General features: G+C 48.0%; 4 protein-coding genes and 1 long non-coding RNA gene across 13 annotated transcripts in view; 3 read left to right on the forward strand and 2 right to left on the reverse strand.

Annotated features, from left to right (window-relative positions):
• Window position 1: 1 nt before the first annotated feature.
• On the forward strand, window positions 2-9,907 carry LOC121592692 (protein fem-1 homolog B). 2 transcript variants are annotated; one of them, XM_041914385.1, is made up of 7 exons: window positions 2-157; window positions 294-572; window positions 7,575-8,314; window positions 8,387-9,079; window positions 9,147-9,249; window positions 9,317-9,458; window positions 9,523-9,907. In XM_041914385.1, exons 2-7 carry the CDS (start codon window positions 411-413, stop codon window positions 9,678-9,680), a joined length of 1,998 nt encoding a protein of 665 aa, XP_041770319.1. In that variant the 5' UTR covers window positions 2-157; window positions 294-410; the 3' UTR covers window positions 9,681-9,907. The 2 variants fall into 2 exon arrangements, with proteins under 2 accessions (XP_041770319.1, XP_041770318.1); XM_041914384.1 differs by having other exon boundaries at window positions 2-572.
• A 3,568-nt stretch (window positions 9,908-13,475) lies between these two features.
• On the forward strand, window positions 13,476-20,732 carry LOC121592710. Of its 3 annotated transcripts, none has more exons than XM_041914424.1 (3): window positions 13,476-14,907; window positions 19,455-19,844; window positions 19,908-20,728. In XM_041914424.1, the coding sequence occupies exons 2-3, from the start codon at window positions 19,535-19,537 to the stop codon at window positions 20,246-20,248; spliced, it is 651 nt and encodes a 216-aa protein (XP_041770358.1). In that variant the 5' UTR covers window positions 13,476-14,907; window positions 19,455-19,534; the 3' UTR covers window positions 20,249-20,728. The 3 variants fall into 3 exon arrangements, with proteins under 3 accessions (XP_041770358.1, XP_041770359.1, XP_041770357.1); XM_041914425.1 differs by lacking the exon at window positions 13,476-14,907 and adding an exon at window positions 17,665-17,747; XM_041914423.1 differs by lacking the exon at window positions 13,476-14,907 and adding an exon at window positions 17,670-17,835 and having other exon boundaries at window positions 19,908-20,732.
• Window positions 16,724-17,720, reverse strand: LOC121592729. Its single transcript, XR_006004692.1, has 2 exons — window positions 17,628-17,720; window positions 16,724-17,528 (listed from the first exon to the last, which is right to left on the reverse strand). It is a non-coding gene; the product is annotated as an uncharacterized LOC121592729 (long non-coding RNA).
• A 393-nt stretch (window positions 20,733-21,125) lies between the features above and the next one.
• LOC121592685 overlaps window positions 21,126-25,976 on the reverse strand; it is a 30,334-nt gene continuing 25,483 nt past the window's right edge. For 5 of the 6 annotated variants that reach the window (XM_041914354.1, XM_041914349.1, XM_041914351.1 and 2 more), the window contains 3 exons: window positions 22,135-23,983; window positions 21,960-22,057; window positions 21,126-21,881 (listed from right to left, as the gene is read on the reverse strand). In XM_041914354.1, coding sequence (XP_041770288.1) covers window positions 21,185-21,881; window positions 21,960-22,057; window positions 22,135-23,983 — 2,644 coding nt within the window. In that variant the 3' untranslated portion in view covers window positions 21,126-21,184. Of the gene's footprint in view, window positions 21,882-21,959; window positions 22,058-22,134; window positions 23,984-25,649; window positions 25,697-25,976 lie in introns of those variants that run through there. The other variant, XM_041914353.1, reaches the window with a different exon arrangement.
• On the forward strand, window positions 24,277-25,477 carry LOC121592726 (lysozyme c-1). The gene is made up of 4 exons (XM_041914455.1): window positions 24,277-24,654; window positions 24,719-24,807; window positions 24,867-24,930; window positions 25,237-25,477. The coding sequence occupies exons 1-4, from the start codon at window positions 24,486-24,488 to the stop codon at window positions 25,374-25,376; spliced, it is 462 nt and encodes a 153-aa protein (XP_041770389.1). The 5' UTR covers window positions 24,277-24,485; the 3' UTR covers window positions 25,377-25,477.

Consider the following 25,976-nt stretch of genomic DNA (forward strand, 5'->3'; position numbering starts at 1 on the left):
CGTGATCGCGAGGTTTTTCTTACTTCCGACCGACCAAGATCGTGCAAACGGGAAAGCTCGTGCGGGAATCGTCATTCTTTGTCCGTCGGTTGCGTCGTGAGTGCGTGGTGAAAATCTCGTATAGCACGTCTGGTGTTCTGGCACGCACCCGTTCGAGGTTCTCTGGAATTGCGATCAATTTCAAAAGTGTTTTGTTGATTTTCAAATTTAGCTCACAAATTTCATTTTAAAAGTGGCACTGTAAGGATACGTTTTATTCCTTTTTAAACCCTTTCCTGTGTTGTGTGTAATAGCCGTTTCAGTGTGTGCGTGTGTGTAGAAAAGTTACAAAAGTGTCGGCCCAAGGTAGTGCTGGTGCCGCGTGCCGTAAGCGGCGTACGCGGTCCATAAACCGGGAAGGTACGGCAAAAATGACTAAAGAATCGGAAGACCTGGAGCGGGAAAAGGAAACGCTCCGGGAGCGTGCCATGATGCGGGTGTACTACGCCGCCAAGGAGGGCTTCTGTACGCAACTGTTGGCCTTGCTCAGTGAGATAAAGGATGAGGAAGAACGTCGCGCCATCGTGAATCAGGTAAGCGCTCCATAGCCATCCCATCAACTAGAAAGTCATTCTTTTCCCACACACAGAAACAGAACAGAAAGCACGAAAATCCTCGCCCTTCTTTTAGTGCAGCGTAAAATGGAAGCGGCTACAGCACCACTTTAGGCAAAAACGCTTTACGCTCTCGTCATTTTGGCAAACGACCATACGCGAGCGAAGCCGCACTGCCCCGAACCGCCCACACCTGCAGCCCTCGTCCCGATCATCGACGCACGGGTCCGATCGGCGCACCGTTAATGAACTATAAAATTGTTCGCCAAGACACACACTTTTGCATCACACAGCAACACCGTGGTGTTTTGCGGGTGGAAGAGCGAGCGAGCGAGCTGTTGCGGTGTCATCTCGTAATTTCTGCTTCTAATTTGGTCACATGCAAAACCACACAGACAGCTGCAGAACACCACGCGCTGCTGCAAAGGAAGGGAGCGGGTGAGATACGTCAACCATCCCACGGTTCCCTGCTCCTGCTGCGCGAGTAAAACTGCTGCTACGCATCGGAAAACCCATGCTCGCGTCACCAGCTCGTTGCGCCTTGTAGTGTGCGCCGCCGGTCGCGTAGTGTGAAGCAAAGCACAACCCCAAACAAATTCGACCGACTTCCGAGCACACATACAACACATTGGACTTCGTTTCTGCAAACATTGCTGTTCTTTTTGGGAGTGGGAGATGTGGGTATGTGTGTATGTTTGTTTCACGGTCAAGGATAGGTTACGGATTACATGTTCTTAATGCAAATTCAGGGATCCGAATCAAATTGGCCAACACTGCATGCGTGTACCGATCGCTGATCATTCAGCTCTTCTAATGAAATGAAAACATGTTATGATGGGCCGACAAAAATGCGTTGTGCAAACAGCTCCGTTTTTTTCTTTTCCTTCTACCTTCGCGCAAACACGCCAACACAAAGACGCAAATGGGCGAGCGGATGGCGACACAAAGACGCTGTGTAGGATTGCGCCCTACACTAGATAGTTAAAACTCGCGACTCGAGTTTTCTAAGGGAGCAAAAATCAGCACAGTTACCATATTCACCTGAGAGCGCTAACAAGTGTCAAGCAAGAGCTACCCGCCAAGGACTCTATGCAAGATTTGCTAGCAAGGTGATATGAAGATGTAGAATTAAATTCAAGCTCCAAAATCTGTGCTGTTAACTAAATTCTGCATGTATTTCTTGGGGTACTTATTACAACGTGCTGTGTTCCGGTAGCGATGTTTACATTTTTGGGTTTGTACGCTGGCTTCATTTCCCCTCTTTCCGTGGACATACAAATGTTTCTTAATTATTAGTTAAGACACCACCCTTTGACTCCATGATTTGCATAACTAACTACGTAGATGGCGCTATTGTGAAAAGGGGAGTAGTTGTGTCATTGCCTTGAGATGGCGCTGCTATTGGTTTTATGGCTTAACTACGGTGTAAATCAAATTGCCTATATTTTGGCGCATTTCAATCCTAAACATCCTGCCACCTTAAATTGGAACAATTTAATTTCATGCAAGTCCTTAAGCAAAATAATCTCGCCCTTTGCTAGATCTACCCTGATTCTTGAAATGTCTGTACCTTTAGTTCAATATGAAAGATTAATAACTCTGCGAAATAATGACAAAATGCATGTAAAATGGCACACGTGTGCACGACGAAATTGATCTACGTGTCAATTATAGTGAGGTTCCCAATCGTGCCCAAAGTTCCCAATCGTGGTTTCTTGGTATACCCGTTGCTGATATGATGCCACCAAAGTCACTGCCACCAAGACAGACTGCGGTAGAATCACTGGTAGTTGTCTCAGCTGCTTTCCCTGATGATTTAGGACAGATGACGTCAGCTACGGATGCTCCTTCTCGTTTGGCCCGTCCGACCCTTAACTCGTCATCCTGAATTTCCTTTACTCCGTTGCGCAGGTCACTTTGAAGATCACTACGATGTCTGATGACTGCGTTGCTGACAACTGGATGATATGACAAGGACATTTCAGCGTTGTCCTCTGCTGCCACCATGCTCAAGTTGTCCGTGATTAAAGCTGTAGCACACACTACTGGATCAGACGCTGGTTCGATGAGTGCATTGCCACTGACTATCCAACCAAATTTAGATTCTTGCAATACTGGACGATGCAGACCAAATGACACGCGGCGCTCCTTCAGGAATTCGTAAAACAGTTCTGCTCCAAGGATGATGTCAACACGTCCCGGCTGGTTAAAGGTGGGATCAGCTAAGATGTAGTCTTCCGGAATGTTCCAGCTACTGATGTCTACCGGTTGGGTTGGTAAAGATGCCGACGGGGTAGCCAAGACCAACATATCCAAAGTGAAGGCGTCTTCGGAACAACGTGATCGTATTGTAGCTCTTACCGAATGTCGCACATTTATGGTTGAACTGCCACCTATGCCCGACAACGGAATGTTCACTATCTTCCGTGGCAATCGTAGCAGCTGCACCAGTCGTCCAGAAATGAAGTTCGATTGTGCGCCACTGTCTAGCAGGGCACGAGCTTGATGATTCGTTCCTTGATCGTCCACGATGTTCAAAAGCACTGTCGATAACAGGACGGTAGATTTTGCTGCTCCTTGCACACTCAAGACAATCTGAGGTGATGATGGGCTGCTTGAAGATGATGACCCTGTGCCTGATGTCTCTTCTTCTTGATGTGACACGGTTGCTACGTGTTCAGAACTTGGCATTTCAACAGGTTGCTCAAAATGAAGCAACGTGTGATGATGTTTATTGCATCTACGGCATGTCCTCCTTGATTCGCATCGTCGTGAAGAGTGACCAGCTCCAAGGCAATTGTAACAAAGACGAAGTTCTTGAGCCTTGATCTGTCTCTCTCGTGTTGATAACGCCAAAAACTCTGGGCAGTGAACGATGTTGTGCTGATCATCGTTGCAGAGCTTGCAGTTTTGAATGGAAGCTGTGTACACCTTGGCGCTCACCATTTTGCCTTTGTCGCCTCTTTCGCCTCTCTCAGAGGCACACTGATCCAGCACTTCGCACTGTCTGCACAAAAACTCTAATGTTGTCTTCAGCTTCGGAAACTCTCCTCGGTTCATCGTCCGCTCCCACAGCTTCCTTGTTTCAGGATCGAAACATGAAGTCAAGATGTGGGTGATGATTAATTCGCTGGTTCCATCAACTTCTTTCTTCATGTAGGATAGACCATCTACATGAGTTTTACAACATTCCAACAACTCGCGCAGCCCGCGTGCAGACTCCTTGACCACGGGTTTCATCTGCAATAATCCCGCGATGTGCCTGTCCACGATCACGCGAGGATTTTCAAAGCGATCCTCCAGCAATTGCCATGCACTTGCAAAGTTGTTACCTGCGATGAGACTTGCATTCAGCACGCCACTAGCCTTTCCAATCAAGGCCTTGTTAAGGTGATGTAACTTCACCGCATCCGATGCGCTAGATTCCTTCACAATATCCAGGAACATGGCCTTGAACTTAGGCCACTGTTCATATGTTCCATCAAATGTTGGCATCGGGATGTTCAGATGATGTAATGAAGAAGATACCACGGAAGTCACTGCAGTAGCTGCAGCAATTGGAGTTCCGTGTGCTATCATGGTGTCTAACTTCATGTACATACAAGCACATGCTTCGTCGTCAGAAAAGTCGTTTTCGAGGTCTATTGGGTCCAGGGCTACTATTTTCTCAAAGATCTCTGTTTGTTTTGCTTTTAGATCTTGCAGGTAACTGTATTTCACGTTGTATGTAGTTGCATTTACTGGTGTTGTTGTGACGTCTTCCAGCAACTTTGCGAGTTTTCGCTGCTGACTAGAATGATGCAGTCGCAACATCTTCAGCTCACGTTGGTTAGTAGAAAACTCTGCATCATGGAATGATTGTTCAACAACTGCTTTCGCTTTGGACTCCATGGCTTCAGCTTGTGTTTTTGAGTGCGAGGCTTGCATCTCAGGCTGAGGTGTTGCGTTTTCTGATTGCATTGCTTGGCTTTCCGTACGCTTCGATGTGGATCGAGTTGTTGGCATTACTTAATTCGACGCTGATTTTTTGCGATACAATGATATCCAATGAAATGTGCCGAATGATGAAATGAATCTCACGCTGAGTGAGCAGTGTGCCGTTGTCCGAGTCAACGCGCACCACGAAGGGAAGAATCGGCTGCCAGTGGATGATCCTGCGCTGGCCAGCCGTGTGCCGTTGCCCGAGTCAACGCGCACCACGAAGGGATGAGTCGGCTGCCAGTGGATGAACCTGCGCTGGCCAGCCGTGTGCCGTTGACCAAATCAACGCGCACCACGAAGGGAAGAATCGGTTGCCAGTGGATGAACCTGCGCTGGCCAGCCGTGTGCCGTTGACCAAATCAACGCGCACCACGAAGGGAAGAATCGGTTGCCAGTGGATGAACCTGCGCTGGCCAGCCGTGTGCCGTTGACCAAATCAACGCGCACCACGAAGGGAAGAATCGGTTGCCAGTGGATGATCCTGCGCTGGCCAACCGTGTGCCGTTGTCCAAATCAACGCGCACCACGAAGGGATGAGTCGGCTGCCAGTGGATGAACCTGCGCTGGCCAGCCGTGTGCCGTTGACCAAATCAACGCGCACCACGAAGGGAAGAATCGGTTGCCAGTGGATGATCCTGCGCTGGCCAACCGTGTGCCGTTGTCCAAATCAACGCGCACCACGAAGGGATGAGTCGGCTGCCAGTGGATGAACCTGCGCTGGCCAGCCGTGTGCCGTTGACCAAATCAACGCGCACCACGAAGGGAAGAGTCGGCTGCCAGTGGATGAACCTGCGCTGGCCAGCCGTGTGCCGTTGCCCTAGTCAACGCGCACCACGAAGGGATGTTATTCATCAGATGTCGTCGTCACTGGTTCGAAGAATGTTTACCGCCATATTTGGCATGTCTTCACTTTTTCACTGTTACTTCACTTTACTACGTAACATACCGGAATTTCAGGGTTTCCGGCTATCCGGTTCGAAGGACCAAAATGTGTAGGATTGCGCCCTACACTAGATAGTTAAAACTCGCGACTCGAGTTTTCTAAGGGAGCAAAAATCAGCACAGTTACCATATTCACCTGAGAGCGCTAACAAGTGTCAAGCAAGAGCTACCCGCCAAGGACTCTATGCAAGATTTGCTAGCAAGGTGATATGAAGATGTAGAATTAAATTCAAGCTCCAAAATCTGTGCTGTTAACTAAATTCTGCATGTATTTCTTGGGGTACTTATTACAACGTGCTGTGTTCCGGTAGCGATGTTTACATTTTTGGGTTTGTACGCTGGCTTCATTTCCCCTCTTTCCGTGGACATACAAATGTTTCTTAATTATTAGTTAAGACACCACCCTTTGACTCCATGATTTGCATAACTAACTACGTAGATGGCGCTATTGTGAAAAGGGGAGTAGTTGTGTCATTGCCTTGAGATGGCGCTGCTATTGGTTTTATGGCTTAACTACGGTGTAAATCAAATTGCCTATATTTTGGCGCATTTCAATCCTAAACAGACGCAAATTGCGCGTTTTAATTTAAAACCGATGCGTGTGTTGTTTTAATTTTGCAATATAGTGTATATCCACTGGGAAAGCCAAACCACAATGTAAACTGATACACACAAGCCATTTGTTTTAAACATTGGGTGCAGATCCTTTTTTTTACTTGTCGTTTGCTTGTATTTTGACACGAACCACGTCCACAGCATTTTGACTTCCGTATACATGGTCGTTAAAATGCTGTGCTATTTTCAAATCGCTTTCTCACCAAGAGCACCAAGAAAGAAGCGAAAAGGAGAAACTAAACCTTAACGAGCTCAATGCCCCGCAACAAAGGCTTCTGGAAGGGCGTCTGCTATGTTTCAAACACGGAATCGAGTCCAACACGACTGAAATCCTGACTTAAAGACACTTTAAATAACTTTATACAATGATTGAAATCTGCAGAAGAAATCGTTATAAAAAGTGAGTGCAATTTGTTGCAATTCAATAGAAAAACCCCGCAGAAACAGTGCTGCCGATCGCCGGATGGAGACGCCCGGTTTGTTGTAGAACAGCGTGCGGTATTGCGTTCTATTTTGCGCAAAATGGATCACGAAATGTGCTCGTTTTGGACATAAAGAAATGCAGAATTTAAGCATATTATAGCGTGTTAGTATTTTTTTTTTTGTAATAATGTGTAATATGCGATGAATGTTGCATTGGTATGGCATTTCGCTTCGCAATCGCACCAACACACCCCAAACAACGCGCCGACATCACGCCGTTTGTTGTTGCGTTTTTTTTTGCTACCTTTTTTACTACAGCTCTATTTTTCCGGATCGTATTCTAAAAATAGTACCACGCCACGATCATGTGTCAGAGTGGGGCGTTTCCTTTATCGCTGGCTCGTGGTACGGACAGGAAGGGGGGAAGGGACTGAAGGATAAGTTCCTCTGCCGTAGTGCGGCATGAGAAAAACGTCCTTCCAACCACTATAAAGCCGACAGCATCAGGTCAATGACGTGTAGAACCAATCTTGGTCGCCATTAGAGCATGAGTATCGCATTCCCAGATATAATTGGATGGAAAAGAGCTCATCCATGATTTAATTTCTCTTGCAATGTAATAAAACTAACCGAGGGAGTTCGAGGCCATCCTACAAGACGATGTATTACAAATCGCAGACCGATGACGCACCGGCGGTAAGCATCCCAGGGGGACGAAATGTTTTGAATTGGTGCGAATTCGCAAATGACTCAACGTCAGCCACTTGAAACGCAATAATAATATGCCACCATTGGAGATTAAAGCGCATCAAGTCGTGAATCAGACGCCTCTCCTACGCATTGTGAGGAAGTGGGATGAGACTTTTCGGTGTTCCTTCCTCACCAAAAACTCCCAATTTAGAATGGTTTCATGTTCCCGAGCTTGACCCGATTCCGTTTGTTCATCGCTTTTAATAGCCCTTGACACATCGTTTGAGTAACCACGGGTAATTTCATTACTCTTTCTTTGCCTCTTTTTAGGAATTCTACGAAGACGATCACCAGGTGTATACGCCCCTGATCGTGGCGACGCTGAACGGCCACCTGGAGGTGGTGCACATCCTGCTCGAGCTGGCCGAACCGGACCTCGAGAAGGAGGGCTGCGTGAAGGTGCACGGCGAGCTGACCGATGGTGCCACCGCACTGTGGGTAGCGGCCGGCGTTGGCCGCCGTAACATCGTCAAGATGCTGCTCCAGCACGGTGCGCAGGTCGACCACTGTACGAAGAAGGGCTCGACACCGCTGCGGGCCGCTTGCTTCGAGGGACGGTTGGATGTGATCCAGTATTTGATCGAGCACGGTGCGAACGTTTGTACGGCGAACATGTACAACAATACGTGTGTGATGATTGCGGCGTACAAGAACTACACCGATGTGCTGCAGTATCTGCTCGAGAAGGGAGCGAAGGTGAACGAGCAGGCGCAGTGCGGTGCATCGGCCCTTTACTATGCGGCCGAATGTGGCCACGTGGAGGTGTGCGAGATACTGCTGGACAATGGGGCCGTACTGTCGCGGAACACGTTCGGTTTGACGCCGGCACTGGCAGCTGCCGAGCGAACGCGCGAGGCAGTGGTACAGGTGTTTCTGCAGCGTCCCGGACTGCTCACCAAGGTGGAGCGTATCGAGGTGATGGAGCTGCTCGGTGCGTCGTACGCGAACGATAAGGATAACTACAGCTTGGTGAAAGCCTTCCACTATCTACTTTCGGCAATGGAGCTTAGGTTTGTTGGTGCTAAAATAGAGAAAAGAAAATGCACAAAATACTCACGCTAAACAATCCTGTTTTCTTGCAGATACGAAGATCCGGACAACATCATCCGCAAGCCATTCTTTGAGCCCGTTCCCGCCTACGAGCACTGGGTCGAGTGTCAGACGCTGCAGGATCTGCTCGCCATCCGCTACAATCACAACTCGCTGCACATGGAATCGCTTACGATCCGTGAGCGCATTCTCGGTCAAAACCCGGAGGTAGCACACGCCATCGTCTTCCGCGGTGCAATCTGTGCCGACAATGGGCGGTTCGATCGGTGTGAAAGCCTCTGGCTGCATGCGCTTCGTCTGCGCCAACAGAACGGGCTGCAGGTGCAGCGCGATCTGCTCCGCTTCGTGCAACTGTTCTCGCAAGAGTATTCGATCAACGAAACGATACGATTCGACAGTGTGATCGCGGTGCTCGGTGCGTGTGTCGATGAGCTGCGCTACAATCAGCAAAAGATGGCCAACCCTGGCCTGCGGGAAGATCTGGAAGCGGTGGCGGATAATTATGAGATGAATATCGTGACGGTGCTGTACCTGATTACGATCATTACGAAGCTGCTGCGCAAGGAGCAGTTCGTACGAACGGAGGAGCAGACGTTGCAGATGTACCAGATGGTGTACCAGCTAAACTTGATGATGGTGCGCTTGAGGGATGATCAAACGTTGCTGCATCTAGCGGTGAACGGTGTTACGCCGGTGGATGACTTTCACACTGATGACGTTTGCAGGTACGAATGATTGCTGGAGTTGGTGAGCGAGAAAGCGGTGCTTAGTGTTATCCTTTTTTTGAAATAGATTCCCCTGTGCGGACACCGTTAGGCTGCTGCTGAAATGTGGTGCTTCTGTCGATGTGGTCGACAATGATCGAAATACGCCTTTACACACGCTAACTTCAACTGTGAGTAGCTGGAACCGCGAGCAGGATTTAATTGAATTGCTTCTAATGATACTTTGCTATGTTTTAGCTACAATCGGCTGTGTTGCGTATGCCAGACGCGAATGTAAAAACGGTAGTGAAAGAAATCACGGAAATGTTAATAGAAGCTGGCATTCATCTCGATGCGGTTAACGCGGACGGGTTGAAAGCATCGCAAGTGTGTGTGCAAAGTGAGTGTTCCCGTCATAATTAGGTATCGATATTGTTTACTAAACAGTTGTCTCTTCCCGTTAGGCTGTGTTGCCGCCTTCATCAAAAGCTACGAAACACGTGCCATCAATCTGCGCTGCCTTGCGGCACGCGTGATCGCGCAGCATCGAATCCCGTACCGGAAGCTAATACCACGCCAACTGGAAGCCTTTGTACAGCTGCACTGTACACCGAAAAGCTAAAAGCTAGAGATGTTTCAATTACAATGCAACTTTGGCTAGTCTGCTGATCGGCCCCCAGAGGCGCATGACAGGCCAGCCAGCGGAGCGTGATATAATCAAAATGTAATCCTCCCCAGCCCCCGTGCTACGCAATATTTTTGGTGCTCCGTCTAACATACATCTGTTCGAATGGATATGTATTAAATTTTCAGAAGATTTAATAAAAACTAATGCCAAATAATGTATACAAAACGCTTGTGTTGCGTATCGACTATACTGGATGAAGTACTAGGCGTCTCCTTCACGAAAAGGAAAAGCTTGTTTAATAGGCCCATATTTGCTTTCCATGTAAGGAAATATTAGAAATAGTTCACAGCAATTCATCGATATTGTGTGAATAATTTACTACCGCAGCGGGCAAATCGAAAACGTACACCAGTTACGTGTTAACCCGTTTGCAATGCACGTTATCCTTATTGTCGAAGGTAAAGTTAATTTTCCCCGTAGATTGTACAATGCAGACCACCTGCAACTACGGCCAGCATACAAAAAAATGGTCCTTTTTGTTTTATATGCTACCAAAATTTTACCCACTCGTCCACGCCGAAAAAAGGAGTATGTTGGAAAAGGTCAGAAGTAACTACTGGCTGACCCGGAAAAGTGTTCCGACAAAACAATGCACAATGGAAGTTGTTTTGCTTTTTGTTCTCAACTGCTCCGCTAACGACCTGGTCAGCAGGTGTGCTGGTACTGACCGAACCTATCCTAACGTCGATGCTAACATTCGAGCGAGCTTCGTAAAAGGGTACAACTTTTTCCGTTAAGCCCGAAGCTCAACACGGCAAAGCAGCTTGATTATGTTCGAGTTTCTGGCTAAAAGTGGCCCAGGCCTGACTGGTGGGGGATTGTTTTCGTCGTTAGCTACCTCATGCCAAATCCTCCTCCCGCACGCTCTGCATCCTTTCCGATCAATCCGTTCGACCGCTCGCACCCTTATGAATAATAAACAGTGGAAAATGAGGACGGTGGACGAAGTAAAGTACTCATTGCCCACCGTTTTCCACACTCCCTCCCCCCCCCCCCCCCCCCGGCTAAAACAGTTGTGTGGTTACTCAGGCGTGTAGATACTCACCACGAAACCATGTACGAAGGATGTTTCGTCCTTTTTGCTCCTTCCCTCCATCCGGCGGGTTCGGGGGAGACACGAAAAACGCAAATGGCATTTGCGTGCTACACAGCAGCAGCAGCCGCAAGACCAGCTGGAAAAGGCTTTGAACACAAAATGGACAGGAAATGCGTCCTTCGTCCACCACTTCACCATGTCCCCTGTGCCCATCATCATTAACGACCCGCTCAGGTTCATCCTTTCCTCCCTGTGCCAGGTGGTTCGTTTTCCGAAATGCAACCGCCCGCAAAACAAACGCACTAATACATACACGTACATACATCCATACAAAACGCCACGGGTCAATATAATAATCGTCATCCGAGCGGAAAACTGCATTTTGCTCTATTAATTCCTGGCCCGGAGTCCACTTTTGTTTTCTTCCTTTCATTCTCTCTATCTCTCCCTCTTTCCCTTTGCCTTGTTTCCGGAGTGTCGTTTTTTTATTCTTCCCATCCGTTCGACCAACCTTTCAGTTGATTCATTACGGTCGGGGGGGGGGGGGGGTTCGGTGCGTTTGTTTGCGTGCACTCCCACACTCGTACAAAAAAAGAGAAAGGCAAAATTAAAAAAAGAAGGAAAACACACTCACACACGATTTATAAATATTTGAGCTTCGGCACAAAGGAAGCAGCTGGCGGGGAGGTTGGCGTTGGCGCAATAGAAAAGAGCATCGGTACGCGATTGATGTAAAAACAAAAGCGCAATGGAAAAGCGCTGGTCCAGGCGGAGAATAGGATGCACCACTTCAGCGATGCACTAGTGAAGCGAATGCTGGCCATATGGTTTCCGCGGGGAGTGTGTGTTTTTTTATTTTCTCCTTCCTTTTGAACCAGTGTGAGTTGCTATTGCTGTTAGTTTGCGCCGCACTTGTAGATTTGAAATAACTGGAATGCGAGGGAGAATTTTTAATCATACCATTTTATCCGAAATGAAGCAAATTAATTATTTCTCTACGATCAAGCTGCAAATGAAATAGCTTCGATGTTTTGTTCGATTGATGAATTGTTGATTAAATTTTGAATTGATTTTTTCCAATTGGAAATATTTATACCGCTGAATTAACAAAAAAATCCAATATGAAAATGTAATTAAAGGGTTAATTAATTACGAATAGCTTCTGAATATTCAATTAATTACGAATAGCTTCTTCACACGGAATGATAATTTTGCTGTAGAGAAACCATTACCCTCATTACTGTTGATAGCTTCCATCACCGGTGCGGAATAATACAAAAACAAATTACATTTCCCCATCACTCTGGCCTATGTGACGGGCCACGAGTATTCCCGGCTCAAACACACACCTGACGACATATCGCTTTTCCATCATTATCGTAGTCCACGTCGCAAGACAGCAAGCAAACGCACATCGATCCGTTAGCTTGCGGTGGAATGGCCCAGGATCGATCCAAACCTACCCCCCCCCCCCCCCCTCTTACCCGGAAGGATGTACGTGGATTCGTATGTCCTTCACTAAATAGAGCGTGGACATATGGACAGTCAGGACAACTCTATAGAGACAGGCAGAGCCATAGAGAGAGAGAGAAAGGGAAGAAAAAATACGCCGTCAACCCCTAATCAGCAGCTGGAATCGGATTTATCGACAACAGTGGCACACATCACCCAGTGGCACACGCCATTTGGGACACGTCTCGATGTGTCTCCAGCGGTGGCTATCTGCTTTCCCTCCTCGCCAGCGCCTGCCCTGTCACCCCGGGCAAGGGTGTCGTTCCATCGCGATAGAGGTGACATTTTAATGACCCGTTGGAATTCAATTTTTCTGCCACAGGACGCTGGACACTCACACACACACACACACACACACACACACAAAAAGGACAAACACTTGTAGCTACAATAAAAAAAGTAGAACTGGAATGAGAGAAAGGTAATGGGTATTAAATTTAACGAGAAAAGTTAGATTATTATGACGTCGGCGTGACGTTGTTTGACTGATTGACCGTGTTGGCCGGCGTGTGCGTACTTTACTTTAGCTTTACTCACACTATTTTCGTCGGTCAATCCACCTCCGTAATTCTGAAGTTTTCAGTTCCTCTCTCGGTTCATTTCTACTGTCCAATGCACGCTCTGGGGGGGGGGGGGGGAAACTAATGTCTTATTTACCACATCGACCGCTACAAAACGCGTCTCGGTGCACATTGATTACACATCGGAACCGATGTTTCAATCAAGCCCGCCTGAGGAGCCGTATTGACGTATCTAGACAGCCATGACCTGTTACAAAATCGGGGAAACCAAACATTTCTATTTACGTCCACGCGAAACGCGTCACACGATGTGATGGTTTCGTTCTTCAGGTAAATATTTAAGAAAGTAAAAACTTGTGCTTCTGGAGAGACCGGTCTAATACCGGTACGTAAAGAAAGAAAGTTTATTTATTGCTAAAAACATCTCCGAGCCAAAGATTAACATTCATTTTTAAATGCTTTGCTTCACTTATCAGTCCACTAATACGGCCTGAGTGAGAGAGAGAGAGAGAACAAAACACTTAGAGCAGGGGCGTTCAACTAAAAGGGCAATCATAAATTCTCATTGCAACAATCTCAAAGCTTGGAATGAATACAATCGCTGTTACTTTTTCTATATTTTCAGTCTACAAGTGTATTGAAATAAATTATTCAATGTCGTAGTCAAGCGCATCCCCATGGTGTGTTGTAAACCCCTGACAAGCAAGCAAGAGAGCCAAGAGCTCCAACCGAGAGGAACACGGCACGATGCCGGACCAACACTGCTCGCCATCTGCCAGCTGCTCTCAGAGCACTCTCGCGAGCCCAACGGACACCGCGAGACCGTTTTTGTTATTAGACGTGGGGTTGCGAACGCAAACAAACCACGTTGCCGCGCTCGGTGCTCATCATCCACGGCACGATCCGTCCTAATGGCGCAGAGCCATCGAAACCGGCATCGAACGTAAACGTTGCTGGAGCGCGCGTGTTTGTCGTAGCCGCTTTAGAATCAAAAACAACAACAAAAAACCTTCTTGCGTGCGATAGACCCACCACCATACGGTCTTAGTAATCCACCCGTCGCCGTGGATCTCTCGCGAAGTGTCTGTTTCGTGTCGCGAGTATCCAGATGGTGCTCAACACGTGATTACAGTGTAGTGGACGCGACCAAACGTGGATCAAACTGTGGCAGACCGGACAGCGGAGCGGTGGAGGGCGGAGACGCACTTTAGAGTGGAACACCAAATTTAGACCCTGCATTGATAACGACCGCGAAAGGTGATAACGATCGGCCGCGAATTATCGCGCTTCCCTTTTCTCGGCTGGTACGGTCGAGGACGCATCACCATCATCGTGCTTAATTAGAGTGTGTGAACGAATTAGATTAATTTGTTTTTAACCACTGGCCGGCGTAGTGGTGTGCGATTGTGCAACTGGTGAAACTCTGCGATGGAGCATCACATTCCGGCGAGGACTTGCCAGTGCAACGACGAGTGTTGGTGTTTTGTGGGTGTACAGTTTGCTTAGACAAAGTTGTGATACAAATAAGTGATCAACATATTGTGGTAATGGAAGAAAATACAAATTAAAAAACCACCATTCACCACCATCGCCATCATCATCCGAGTGTAATCAGCAGGGCAGCAAACGAAAGTGACTGTGCTTAGGCTTGGCTGGTTGGATTTGCTGATGTAGTCACATAAAGCAACGAAAGCAAAAGAGCGACAACAAAAAATAGACCACGACCACGAGTGGACGACGATACATCCCGCTGATAACGAGCGAACTTAATGAAATGGTCACCGCCGCTCCTGCTGACGGGTTTAACGTTCGGTTTTAGCGGCGACAGAAGGTAGATCTCAACCGCAGGAGGGACGGGGTGAACCCCGGGTGACAAGGGATATCACAAAAGCCCCCAGGGCGTACTGTGGTAGTAGTGGTGGTAGTGGCCCAGAAACGGAAACACTGGATCAATCCATCTAGCAGGCGACGTCGGCAGCAACGAACCAGTGACTGAGTGACACGTACTCACAGCTCTTTCCCGCGATATCCTTAACACGACGAGGTAGGAGAGACGGGGGAAAAAACGGACAGTCACCACCAACACCCGCAGGTGAGTCCAAGTGGTGTGTGCTGCCATTAGTACGTGTCCGTGTGGTTTTGTTTTGAATGACAGGAATCAATTCGCACCCGGTGACAGTAGCCCTTGCCTTGCCCCTGTGTTGGACAGTTACTTTTGCTCTTTTCCTTTTGCTTCATCACAACAGATACCGAAGAAAAGGTACAGGTTGCATTTATGGCGTTAAGGTAGATGATTTTCTCTATCCAGGACGATGGAATGATGAAATACGAGCGCATTATTCCGTTTTGATGGGAGGGAATCTTTCTCGATCAACCCAGTCGATTCTAGCCTTTTTGATCTAGCGTGCACTGCCTGCACGTTACCATGGACAAGTGGAAGCTTTTATCAATGCCCCTTGTGTTGGAGTTTAGCAGAAAAAGTAGAATTATTCAACAATTTCACTCTAATCGTTACTTTGTACTGGAAAAATCGATTCCCTTTCAAGGTTCCACATCACCGAGCTTAAGTTTGTTTTATGTAACCGTACTAAATGCATCCACATGATATTGGTTTTGCGATAACAACTGCTAGGAGTGCAACACAGCAAATGCATTTGCACTTTACACAGCCACCTTAAACCAACAAAACTCGCATGAACTCATTTGCACTAAGCGATTGAAACAATCACATCGTTGTTATCTAAACCAAGAACGATCGTTTAGACGTCGTTTTGTTCAACGCAGCCCTCATACCTCCGCTTACTGGTTACTTCCGTCTTCAAGATGGCCTTTTTTGGGGGGAATGCACGTGAGTGGAATTGTAAAGTACCCATCGACTTACCCCATCCAACCGAAACCGGTAATTCACTCAAGGGGTATTTCCGAATCACCCACATGCGCTAGACGTGCTTACTACCGTTTTGCCCCCCACTCTTCCCCAAGCAAATCGCGAGCAGAACGCGTCGCAAAAATCGTGAAACGTGCGCACCACCTTCCCACCACCAGTAGCAGATAGAAAACACGACGCGTACACCAGAACCATTCAAGGACAAACCTCAGCAGGTCCATGATGATGTATTGATAACGAATGTTTGCGCGCGCTAACACTAATGTATGTCGCAGCCGGTGTCGTCCTGGCGACGGGTTTATGCTTTCGCTGTGCGCTAATCGTTCCCAGTAATTTGCAATTGTTGAACTCTCTCTCTCTCTCTCGCTCTCTCTTTCTGCTCAAATACTGCTCAATGTAGCGCGTTTCGGTACTTTCTTTGTTTGCCCAAAGGCGCTGATGGCGTTATCGTCACCTGTAATCAAATGATTCTTTTGCCTTGTTTGCTTCCACACTTTCTTTACCTTGGCACACATATTGGGGTTAATGGATGATGGAGTGAGTCGCATATTTGTATTTTCGGACAGCAGGACGAGAATTTCAATTATCACTGGAGTCGCTTTATTAGCGCGAAGAAGTGAGGAATTTGTGCTTCGACTGAAGAGTTAATCCGATAACACGTAGCTAGCCGGTTGAGATGTGACGTCATCAGTTTTGAAGTGGAATTGCCCAGAACGGCTAGTAACTGTGTTCTTGACATTGGATTTTCCACCTTCTAACGGGTTGAGACAGTCAAGTTCTACATCGCTTAATTCTATTCAAAGTTAACCACAACAAACACTCCCATATCCAACGTCGATCCCCGTACCGAGGTGTGTAGTAATCAGATAAAAAACTGACCAACAAATATTTGGCAAAGATAAATAACGTCTTGTGGCTTTGGGTACCCTTAAGCCAGGCTCTTAAAGCTGGGTGTGTCCAACAAATCTGAGCTCGAATCAGATTTTATTGAACTCTACTAAAAGAACACTAGACCGTATCGTTCGTCTGCTAATTCCTTTCGCTTTTATAACGCTAGCCCTCTGTATAATCACAATCGTAACGCACCGTGAATCTGATTAGTCGCGAGTTCAATTATTATTCGCACAGCACATCCACACACACACACACACACAAACACCCATGAGCCAAAATGGTGACGGAAGGTTTCGAATATCCTGGCATGCATGTCGAACCCAACCCCAGGCAAACTCGGCGGTACCCTCGGTGGCGGTGTGTACCTCGTATAATCCTAATTACTCATTAGCCGAGACGAGCCAGCGGACGACCACGCAATGTACACCAACCAGGAGTTCCCGTTTTCGGTGCGGTTTTCGCTCGAAACATTGAATCACACACTGGCCGGCGTGTGTGTCCCATCATTTCCGATGACACGCAACTGCCACAGGACATATCCGAAGTACCGAGTCGGGTTAAATAGTTTAACTATACACACATACACACACACAAACCGAGACCGATCCGGCCATCGTACTACAAAACCTCGCTCGCCGCAATGTGTGGTTATTCCGTTCCGAGCGCTAAATTATCGCTCCTAATCCCAAATCTAGACCATAATCCGGCATTATCTTGCCACGCCAATAAACATCATCCTCTCTTCCGCCGCGCGTACTCACGGTCGAATGCCCACCGGGCTCGTGGACCTCTCGTTAGACATGCATTGTTGTATGCTCCTCCCCATCATCCCCAGCACGCCGTGATAAATGTTTGTCCATGTGTGCTTCCGAAATGTGTGCCTCCTTGTGTGCCTACATCCTTTCCCAAAAACTAATCGGTAAACAGGCGATCTAAAATCAAGTCGAATGAATAGAGTACGGAACTCGTAAATCACGGCGATACAACTCACAGGACCACCAAGTGGAAGGAAGAAAATCAATCGAAATTACCCGTAAATAGTGAACAGGATACTGTTTTTCGGAAAACTGTCCATGCTTGGAAACTCAATTAATGGGGCCGATTTTCGGAGTCGAGTTCTGATTGGTGCGGTGGAGCTGCTTCTTCTTCTGGTTAGTGCTGGGCTTTATGGTTCTAATTTTCCGTTCATCGAACTGTACGAATACGACAAAATGGCGAAATTAAGAGGTCTATTAGGAGGTTTGTACTTTCGATAGTTTTGATTGCTCGTTTGTGTATTGGCTAGACGCGCAGAGGCTACTGAGATGAGATGTGGCGCGTTTTACCAATTCCGTTCCGTTCCGTTTCAATCCACCATACAGCGCTCCAACTTACGCTTTAACCCAACGCCCCATCCGTTCTCGATCGAATATTCATAGCCTACTACCGTTGCTGGCCTGCCACAGAACAGTTCGTTCAGTCGGTCCTTTTCCCCCGGTTCACCAAACCAAAAACGGCGATCGATTGGGAATGAAGCAATGCATTACATTAATTGCCGCGTTCGGTTCGCTGCACCGTAGGAGGAAATCAAAAGCCACTACAACTGGCCAGCAAGGGGGTGGAATTCGTTACTTCCAATCCATCATTTAACCGCAAAAGACGGCTCCAAGAATGATGGCAAATGTGTGGAGCGATTTTTGCCTATCGAGCGGAATCCGCGAATGCAATAAATTGCACACGGACGGGCTTCTGGTCAGCGACAGAACATAAAAATTGCGTCTTCCCTGTGAAGGCTTGTGGAGGAAAAACGGGAGGCTCTTTCAATTATTCACCGCTTTCACTACCGCGATTGACAGTGCTTGCTGCGTTGTAGTGAAGGTTAGAAATGGAGGACAAGGACAGACGGGGAAAAGGAAGACACACACTTTCATTAAATTAATGTACTGTTTTGTTAGAGGGGTTGGGCTGGGTTTGAAATTAAAATAACATTCCATCGCGCCTGTCCCTTGTGTGTGAATAGTATTCTCTCTAGAGTGTTTTATAATTGCATTTGTGCGATTTTGTTTGCAGAAATGTATTAAAATGTTGCGAAAATTAAAGGCCTTTCCCTTACGCTGTGAAGGAATTTCAAACAAATTTGTTGAAATGTCCCCATTCCCCCTTGGAGAAGTGTTGAAGGCGAACCCCAAACATCGTCTAGTGGCTCCATATGGTGTCCGGGATTTTTTGTTCGTGCGTGCCAGCCCACGGTTGGTGACCTTCGGCAGAGGATGTGAATAAATTCAACCCATTTCTTTAGTCCACCCCGTCCGAGGTGGACTACGAAATGCAACGAAAAATGCAACGATGATGGCTGTGGAATAGGAGCTCACCATAAACTCTGCCACCGCGGTTTAGAACCACCGTCGCAAGGCCAGCTTTATGCAAATTGACTTCCGGATTTCGTGGCTGCAGCGAGTCGTTTCCTCCCCGTACCTTCCGCCGGTGGAAGGTTACACGTGCACGAACCTTGGCAAAGCGGTAGAAAGCTATTTCACAATGGGGCCAACATAAGGGCTTGCTTGCTAATGAATTTTACGGGAGTTTTCCAGTTGCCGCCACTGGAGGAAATGGTACAAACACGTCATTTCAATACGTCACCGCGATGTGACTCTGATAACGTGCGTTGCAAAATCGCAGCAAGCGCTCCGGTTTTGCCTTTCCTGCACGATCACGATCGATCTGTCAAACCGGCTGAACCGAAGCGTACGTACGTGTGCGTCATAGGTCCTGTTCAGGCCATTCAAGCAAACCCATCGAGCTGCGGCTCGCTTATCAGTTTCATCATAGAGAACCATTTCTAACATCTCTTTCTCTCTCTCTCCTTCTCTTCTCTCTAGATTTCCGTAGGAGTAATACACCAAGGGACGGGCAGTCCGTACCAGAGGTTCACTTGCAACGCTACCGTGAACGTAAAAAGATGATTATATTCCTCTACCTAATACTGGTGCTGGCCTGGGCGCTGCTCATCATCATACTGAAATGCAAGAAGGCACGCGCCAAACGGCTGGCCGAGCAGGAGGAGATGGCACAACCGGTGCACGTGGTACAGATCGGCTCCAACCTGTACGACATTATGTCACTGCACCGGGACAACTACAGCGGTGTGTACAGCTGCCTCGAGCATGGTACGATTGCGCAACACCGCCAGCGTGCCTCGGCCAGCGTCACCCACTCGAATGCGGCCTTCGTCGGTGACGATGGTTCCATCTATCCAGGAAACGGGATGGGTAAGTAATGCCCGTTGCGCCCTCCCAGAATCAGCCCCTCATTGCTTACCGTTTCCTTCACAGTCGCCCTGGAACCACCACCATCGTACGAGGAAGTGATACGGCTTCCGGCCTACTATCCCAAGGTGGAAACGTTCGTGCCGGAAATGGTCGTTCCACCGTCGACGGGACCGCGTCCCCACACGGTCGCAACCCAACCGCCGCCGGTTCCGCTGCATCAAGCGCGCGGCAACACAATGGAATCTAGTACGGTGGCAACGATTTCCCCGTCGGCTGGGACAGGAACGCCAGCCGGGACGCAAGAGCAACCGCAGACGGACCAGACGGTCGATGCCAATGGGAATCGTATCAAAGGTGTCTCGTACACCGGAACTACCGTCACGATACAGACTGCAAACTCGTAACCAGGAAGTAGAGAGAGGGAGAGAGAGAGAGAGCGACAGTTAGAAATCAATAAGTGCCTGTGAGTGCGTTGGTGATGATGAGTGCACCGAGGATTGCACAACACCAAGCTCTGCACCGAGCGTGTGTGTGTGTGTTTGCTGCGGCACAAATGGGGGGGGGGGGGGGGGGTTGCGTTCGACTGAGACAGGCCACATACACACACACACAGGACACAAACAAAGATTAGTGCATATCTCAAACATAACCCCTTCTTCTTTTAGTGGCATAGTTTTTGGGTTTAACTTGTAATTACCACGTTCACGGCTTTACTCGTCTTTGGCGCGCCACAGTCACACGCACAAACGAAAATGCATGCGTACCACCACTAAGGACATTATTTATTGGTAGACGTTTGTTTGTAACCTAAGTTTTAGACGCCCTCGCGCAAAGAGTTTTCATTCCGGAAAGGGAAACTTGAGCCGTTTGGGGGAAAATAAATATAAACAATACGAATTACTTAATAATGCTCCGTCTTTCTCAATACGTTCGTTGTGGATTTTGAAGAGAAAGCCTTCTCTACCGGTTTTACGTTAAAAACCAAACATTTTGCCTCTTTATTTCGAATCCCTTTTGCTAACAAATTCGCACAAATTTACGCTTCCCAACAACTTTACACACACACATGGCACAATACGGTTAGTAGAATGAAGAGTAAAATACAACAGAACGTTTACGTTTCCCTCCCAACGCGAACATGAACACACCTAACGTACGTCCCCTCCTACGCCACTAAGGTCACATTTTCCGTCTACCGAACCTACCGACTATCATAAATAACATCCTTTGCCTTAACCGACTCCACACGGTTGAAATCCCTATGTACAGCAATTTACATAATTTGTTCGCAGTGCGCGAAAAAATCGATCAAAAACAACAACCTCGGTACTACGCCCCACTCACAGGCTGGTCGTTGCTTGCAGCTTAAAGTATCGACTACGACTCTCCACCTCCTGGTGTGGGTTACGCCTTCGCTCGTCCACCGCGTAACAGCTTGCCATCGATGGTAGATGCCGATGTTCACCCTTAAAGCGTACCAGACCCCACACGAACGCTACCAGACTGGTGATGATAATGATCGTCCCGAGGCCCTCGAGCAGCACGCGTCCACCGTGTACGGAGGGTAGCCGAGCGACTTCCGCTTCGGCCGCCAGCTGTAGCTGCCGAAAGTCGGGATCGTCGCGAATGTGGTTCGACAGTACGCCAACACTTTCATCGTCCACGTTGTCATCGTTGTCATCGTCACTGTCACCGTCCGCCTCGCTGTTGTAGACACTGTAGTCGAGCGGATCCGGCACGCGATGATCGATACGATCACTTCCCTGGTTGGTTTGGTCGGGTGTGTCATCTTCGTCATCTTCACTGTTGCCTTTGAGTAGCTCATCCCGATCGGAGTCATGCCGGAAGTCGGAGGAAATGCGATCAAAGTCCGAAATGTCCGACTCGTTCGTCTGACGGGTGCTGATTTGCAGCTCCTTCTTTATCGACTTTCGCTTCACTGTGTTGATGTGGGGCCGGGGCAGAGTGGCCACTTGACACACGCCGAGATATTCGTCCTTGGAGATGTCCTCCTTCATGATGAGGCAAAATTTGTAACTGAAACAATAAACAAATAGATTAAAATTACAGATTTTTGATAACATTTTAAACAAGCAATCGATGAAGATATCGTACCTAACATTACTCTGCAAATCGTACGCCCCTAGCAGCTTGGCATTGTAGGTATATTCCAATGCTGTCACAGGTTCTTCCGGTTTCACTATACATGAGACCTACCAACAAAAACAGAAAAAAGACAAACATTACAATTGAGCTCCAAATCAACCCATCACTCATCTTTCCAACTTACTTCCGAGTTGTACAGTATCGTCTCAGGATCATCGGTGTGAAAGACGTACACAAACCGACAGGAATAATCATCCGTGCCCAGAAGCCAACTCAAGTAGATGTCACTTTCATCTGTAAAATTGACCTCACGCAATCGGACCTCCGATCCAACGTCTCGCACATACGACGCATTGTTCTTTAGCTTCAGCATTACCTCAATCGTCTGGAACGTATCATGATCGGTCTGCTGTTTGTTTCCACCCTCGCCACAGGTAAGCGTGTCCGGTGCGAGTTGCAGTAGGTCGGCCCCCTCCAGATACGGCGGTGTGGCACAGATTGCTCCGAGAATACCTTGCGAGGCAGGACGAGTACCAGCCAGCCAGTGGAGGAATGGTTTCATCGTACAATCACACACAAGTGGGTTGCTTTCCAGTGAGAGACTGTGCAGCTGTGTCGCGTTGACCAATGCGTCTTCAGCGATCAGTGAGATATCGTTACCATCCAGCCGGAGTTCCTTCAGGGCAGGCAGCGGAGCAACAACGTCCGCCGTCAGTGCGCGCAGGAAGTTGTGCGTAAGGTCGAGAATGATAAGCCGCGGCAGATGCTTGAGAGATGCATCCGAAATGGTAACGATGCCATTATGGCCCAGATCAAGCATCTGCAGCGAGGCTAGACCCGAAAACGCATGATCTTCCAGTACATCGATCTGATTGCTGCGCAGCGAAAGCATCTGAAGGTATGGGTATGTCTCCAGCGCACCATTGTGAATGCTGGAGATGGAGTTTTTGTCCAGGTACAGGATCTCCAGCCCGCGTATCCGTGGCAGCGTAGTGTTGTTCAAAGGTCCTCGTATTCTGTTCGAATGTAGATGCAGCTCCTTGAGACTGAAGCAAGAGGCGAGCGCTTTAAGGCTTTCGGGTGAGTCTCCCAGCTGATTGCTGTTTAGTTTGAGGTGGAGCAGATTCTTCAGCGGCACCAGGCTTTTTGGGGCGATCAGTGAGATCTGATTGCTGCTCAGCTCGAGGTAGGAGAGTTTGGGTACTGCCAAGAAATCACCATTCTGGAGCGCTTTAATCTTGTTGAACGAAAGGTCCAAGCGATCGAGTTGCCCAACCGCTCCGAGGGACTGCATCGGGACACTTTCGAGAGCATTGTTGGGTAGCCCGAGCGCTTGCAGTGGCGTCCGAATGCCGGCAAACGCCTGCCGGTGTACTCGCTTTATCGCCCCGGACGAGATCACTAGCCCCTGCAGGGAGACATTTTGAAAGATGTTTGCATCACTGATGCTAGTCACGTTTTTGAGCGTACAGTCCAGCAGTGACACTTCGTAAGGGGATCGCCGTAAGCTGTCCGCTATCACCTCCAGCCCGTGCAGATCCCCGCTACAACGCAGCGTGTGCGGTAGGTCGCAGCTACACTCTAGATTAGTACCCTCGGTAACGTTCGGACAGCGCCAGTCACCCAGATCGCGAGTGCGTGGTTGTAGCGCACCTTCGAAGCGCTTACCATACGCCGTCTTCCGATCGTACGTCGGTTTGTTGACAAACTTCCGTGCGGTCCAGGCCGTTCCGAACGCATCCTGCGCATTCTGGGCCATGTCGTCTTTTGTTCGATTGCTACTGCTAATGGTGATGGGGTCAGGTGTAATGGTGGTGGTGGTGGTAGTAGGATTACTGCTAAAACTAGAAGAAATGCGAGGAGTCCCCGACAATGGTCTTTGGTAGGCGTACGGTGCTGACGCTGCAGGTTGACTAGCGGACGTGAGATTGTTGCTGGATGGTGTTCCTCCTCCAGCGATACCTGCCGTCTCGGCGCCATATCCTATGGCAACCAGCTGTCCAACGACTAGACATGTGTAGAGTAACTGAAATCTGCAACGAAACGATATAGGGAGGAAACAAAAAACAGACGTTCGTTAGTTTATGTACAAAAAATAGATTCCTAAAAGTAAACATCATTCTTCTTAATGCCGGCACGACACCACCAACAAACGTCAAATGTCTAGTTCATTGTCATAAATTAACTTTTGCATCACAGCCACCTTCGATGTCTTCCCGCCGTTCTCCCCAGTGGGCTGCTTTTTTTATCAACAACCGGTTGTACTACTGATGCACTTTGATCTCTATCAGCCGATTAGCGCCCTCCACTCCATTCAAACGTGTTTCATAACAAACGCCACCTCGAGAGAGCTCTAATTCCATCGCTACGATCACTGGGATGGCGGGAGGAATTCTAGCTAAGGCATTTGCGAGACTTCTGAGGAAGCCACTCGCACGGCACTGATCGTTAACGAGGTCAATCAGTCTCGCTGTGTACTTCGAAGACGGTGAATCGGCTAACGCGCGTGCAGTTAAAATACACCGCAACCTAATCATGATGCGTGGAATACGTCACAACTTCAGAACAGCGTCTGCTATCAGTTTCGTGGTGCTAATTTTGTTTACACTCTACCACACTGGCGAGGGAAAGGTGTATGAAAAGTGTTCGCTTGCTAGAACGTTTGATCGACAAAAGATCTCCTCGCGGACGCTGATATCCAATTGTGAGGCCTGAATTCCACTATGGAGTGAAGAAGTCGCTAACTGAAGAAATATCTTTCCGTACAGGGGTCTGTTTGGTGATGGCCGAGAGTGGTGCTGACACCAGCAAGGTGACTAAACTCCCAAATGATTCCGCCAACTATGGTATCTTTCAGGTAGGCTTGTTTAAGAAAGCTTCCAAAAGCGGATTTTGTATAGTGTCACTTGTTTGCAGATCAATAGCAAAACCTGGTGCCGGGAGGGTCGTAAGGGAGGCCACTGCGACAAGAAGTGCGAGGGTGAGTGTTACACTACCATCGGTAGCTCCAAACCCGTTTAATAAATCACTGAAAAGGGATGACACACATATGGAATCCAACTCATTAGGGTTCTAATAGGCGGAAATAGTCACACACTGATCGCTGCTATTTGGGGCACGTGTTAGCGCCAAATTGTGCGATACAGTCACATAATTCACACCATATCATGTGTTATTATCTCTGCAAATTCCGGTGTCGAAAGGTGTTCGAACTCAATCCTGTCCTACCTATTAATTTGCTTTGCTTTCTATTCCCTTCTTTGCTCTGCTACTACTATTTTGCTAGACTTTCTGAACGACGATCTCACGGACGATATCGAGTGTGCGAAGCAGATCTACAATGACAGTGGGTTTGCCGCATGGAAAGGGTGGGTTAACCGCTGCAAGCAAAAGACGCTGCCCGATCTGTCGTCCTGCTGGAACTAGGTATTTTGATTGGAATAACACTCCATCGCTTTGTTGGTTAATAACACACACTTTACATGACATTATTGGTAATAAAACTATTTGATTTCATCCCACCAACACACACACACGTTGCTAAGCACGTTGCTTCATACACGTGCCAGATGATATCGGCCACTGTTGTGTATGTCGCGGCACTCTTGGACATGCCGATAGCATCCGTTGTTTGATATCACACAGCCCTATCTCTACAGGTGCCAAAAAGGGGAAACCTTCACAAGCCACTTGTCTCACCGGGCAGAACTTTGTAACCATGCCAAAGACATTAGCTAATTGTATTTGCACGATCGTCGTTGCCATTGTCCGGGCAACCGAACATCGAATGTCGCACTTTACTCCAATAATTACCAACACAACCCCAAGCTGTAGAGTTGCTTTTTGCATCATCCGATAGCGGCTATGCTTGCCGATTAACTTGTTATTGTTTACATTTTTACAGACTCTTCACTCTTTCACACACTCACCGGGTGAGTGCATCCGACCGATTACTGGCTGGGAGTTTTCCCGCACATGCTAATATAAACACGAAACAGTATCAGTACAGGGTAGAGAGTACGAAGA

This window comes from Anopheles merus, chromosome 2L (genome assembly GCF_017562075.2).
Source record: "Anopheles merus strain MAF chromosome 2L, AmerM5.1, whole genome shotgun sequence".
NCBI classification, from domain to species: domain Eukaryota; kingdom Metazoa; phylum Arthropoda; class Insecta; order Diptera; family Culicidae; genus Anopheles; species Anopheles merus.

Excerpts from the sequence above, each read along its gene's own strand:
- LOC121592692 (XM_041914384.1), top strand. The coding sequence starts at position 411 with ATGACTAAAGAATCGGAAGACCTGGAGCGGGAAAAGGAAACGCTCCGG. Across the intron at positions 573-7,574 it reads GTCGCGCCATCGTGAATCAG|GAATTCTACGAAGACGATCA; the intron begins GTAAGCGCTCCA and ends GCCTCTTTTTAG. Across the intron at positions 9,080-9,146 it reads CACACTGATGACGTTTGCAG|ATTCCCCTGTGCGGACACCG; the intron begins GTACGAATGATT and ends TTTTTGAAATAG.
- LOC121592726 (XM_041914455.1), top strand. The coding sequence starts at position 24,486 with ATGATGCGTGGAATACGTCACAACTTCAGAACAGCGTCTGCTATCAGT. Across the intron at positions 24,808-24,866 it reads CCAACTATGGTATCTTTCAG|ATCAATAGCAAAACCTGGTG; the intron begins GTAGGCTTGTTT and ends ACTTGTTTGCAG. Across the intron at positions 24,931-25,236 it reads CTGCGACAAGAAGTGCGAGG|ACTTTCTGAACGACGATCTC; the intron begins GTGAGTGTTACA and ends CTATTTTGCTAG.
- LOC121592710 (XM_041914423.1), top strand. The coding sequence starts at position 17,670 with ATGCTTGGAAACTCAATTAATGGGGCCGATTTTCGGAGTCGAGTTCTG. Across the intron at positions 17,836-19,454 it reads ATTAAGAGGTCTATTAGGAG|ATTTCCGTAGGAGTAATACA; the intron begins GTTTGTACTTTC and ends TCTTCTCTCTAG. Across the intron at positions 19,845-19,907 it reads CTATCCAGGAAACGGGATGG|TCGCCCTGGAACCACCACCA; the intron begins GTAAGTAATGCC and ends TTTCCTTCACAG.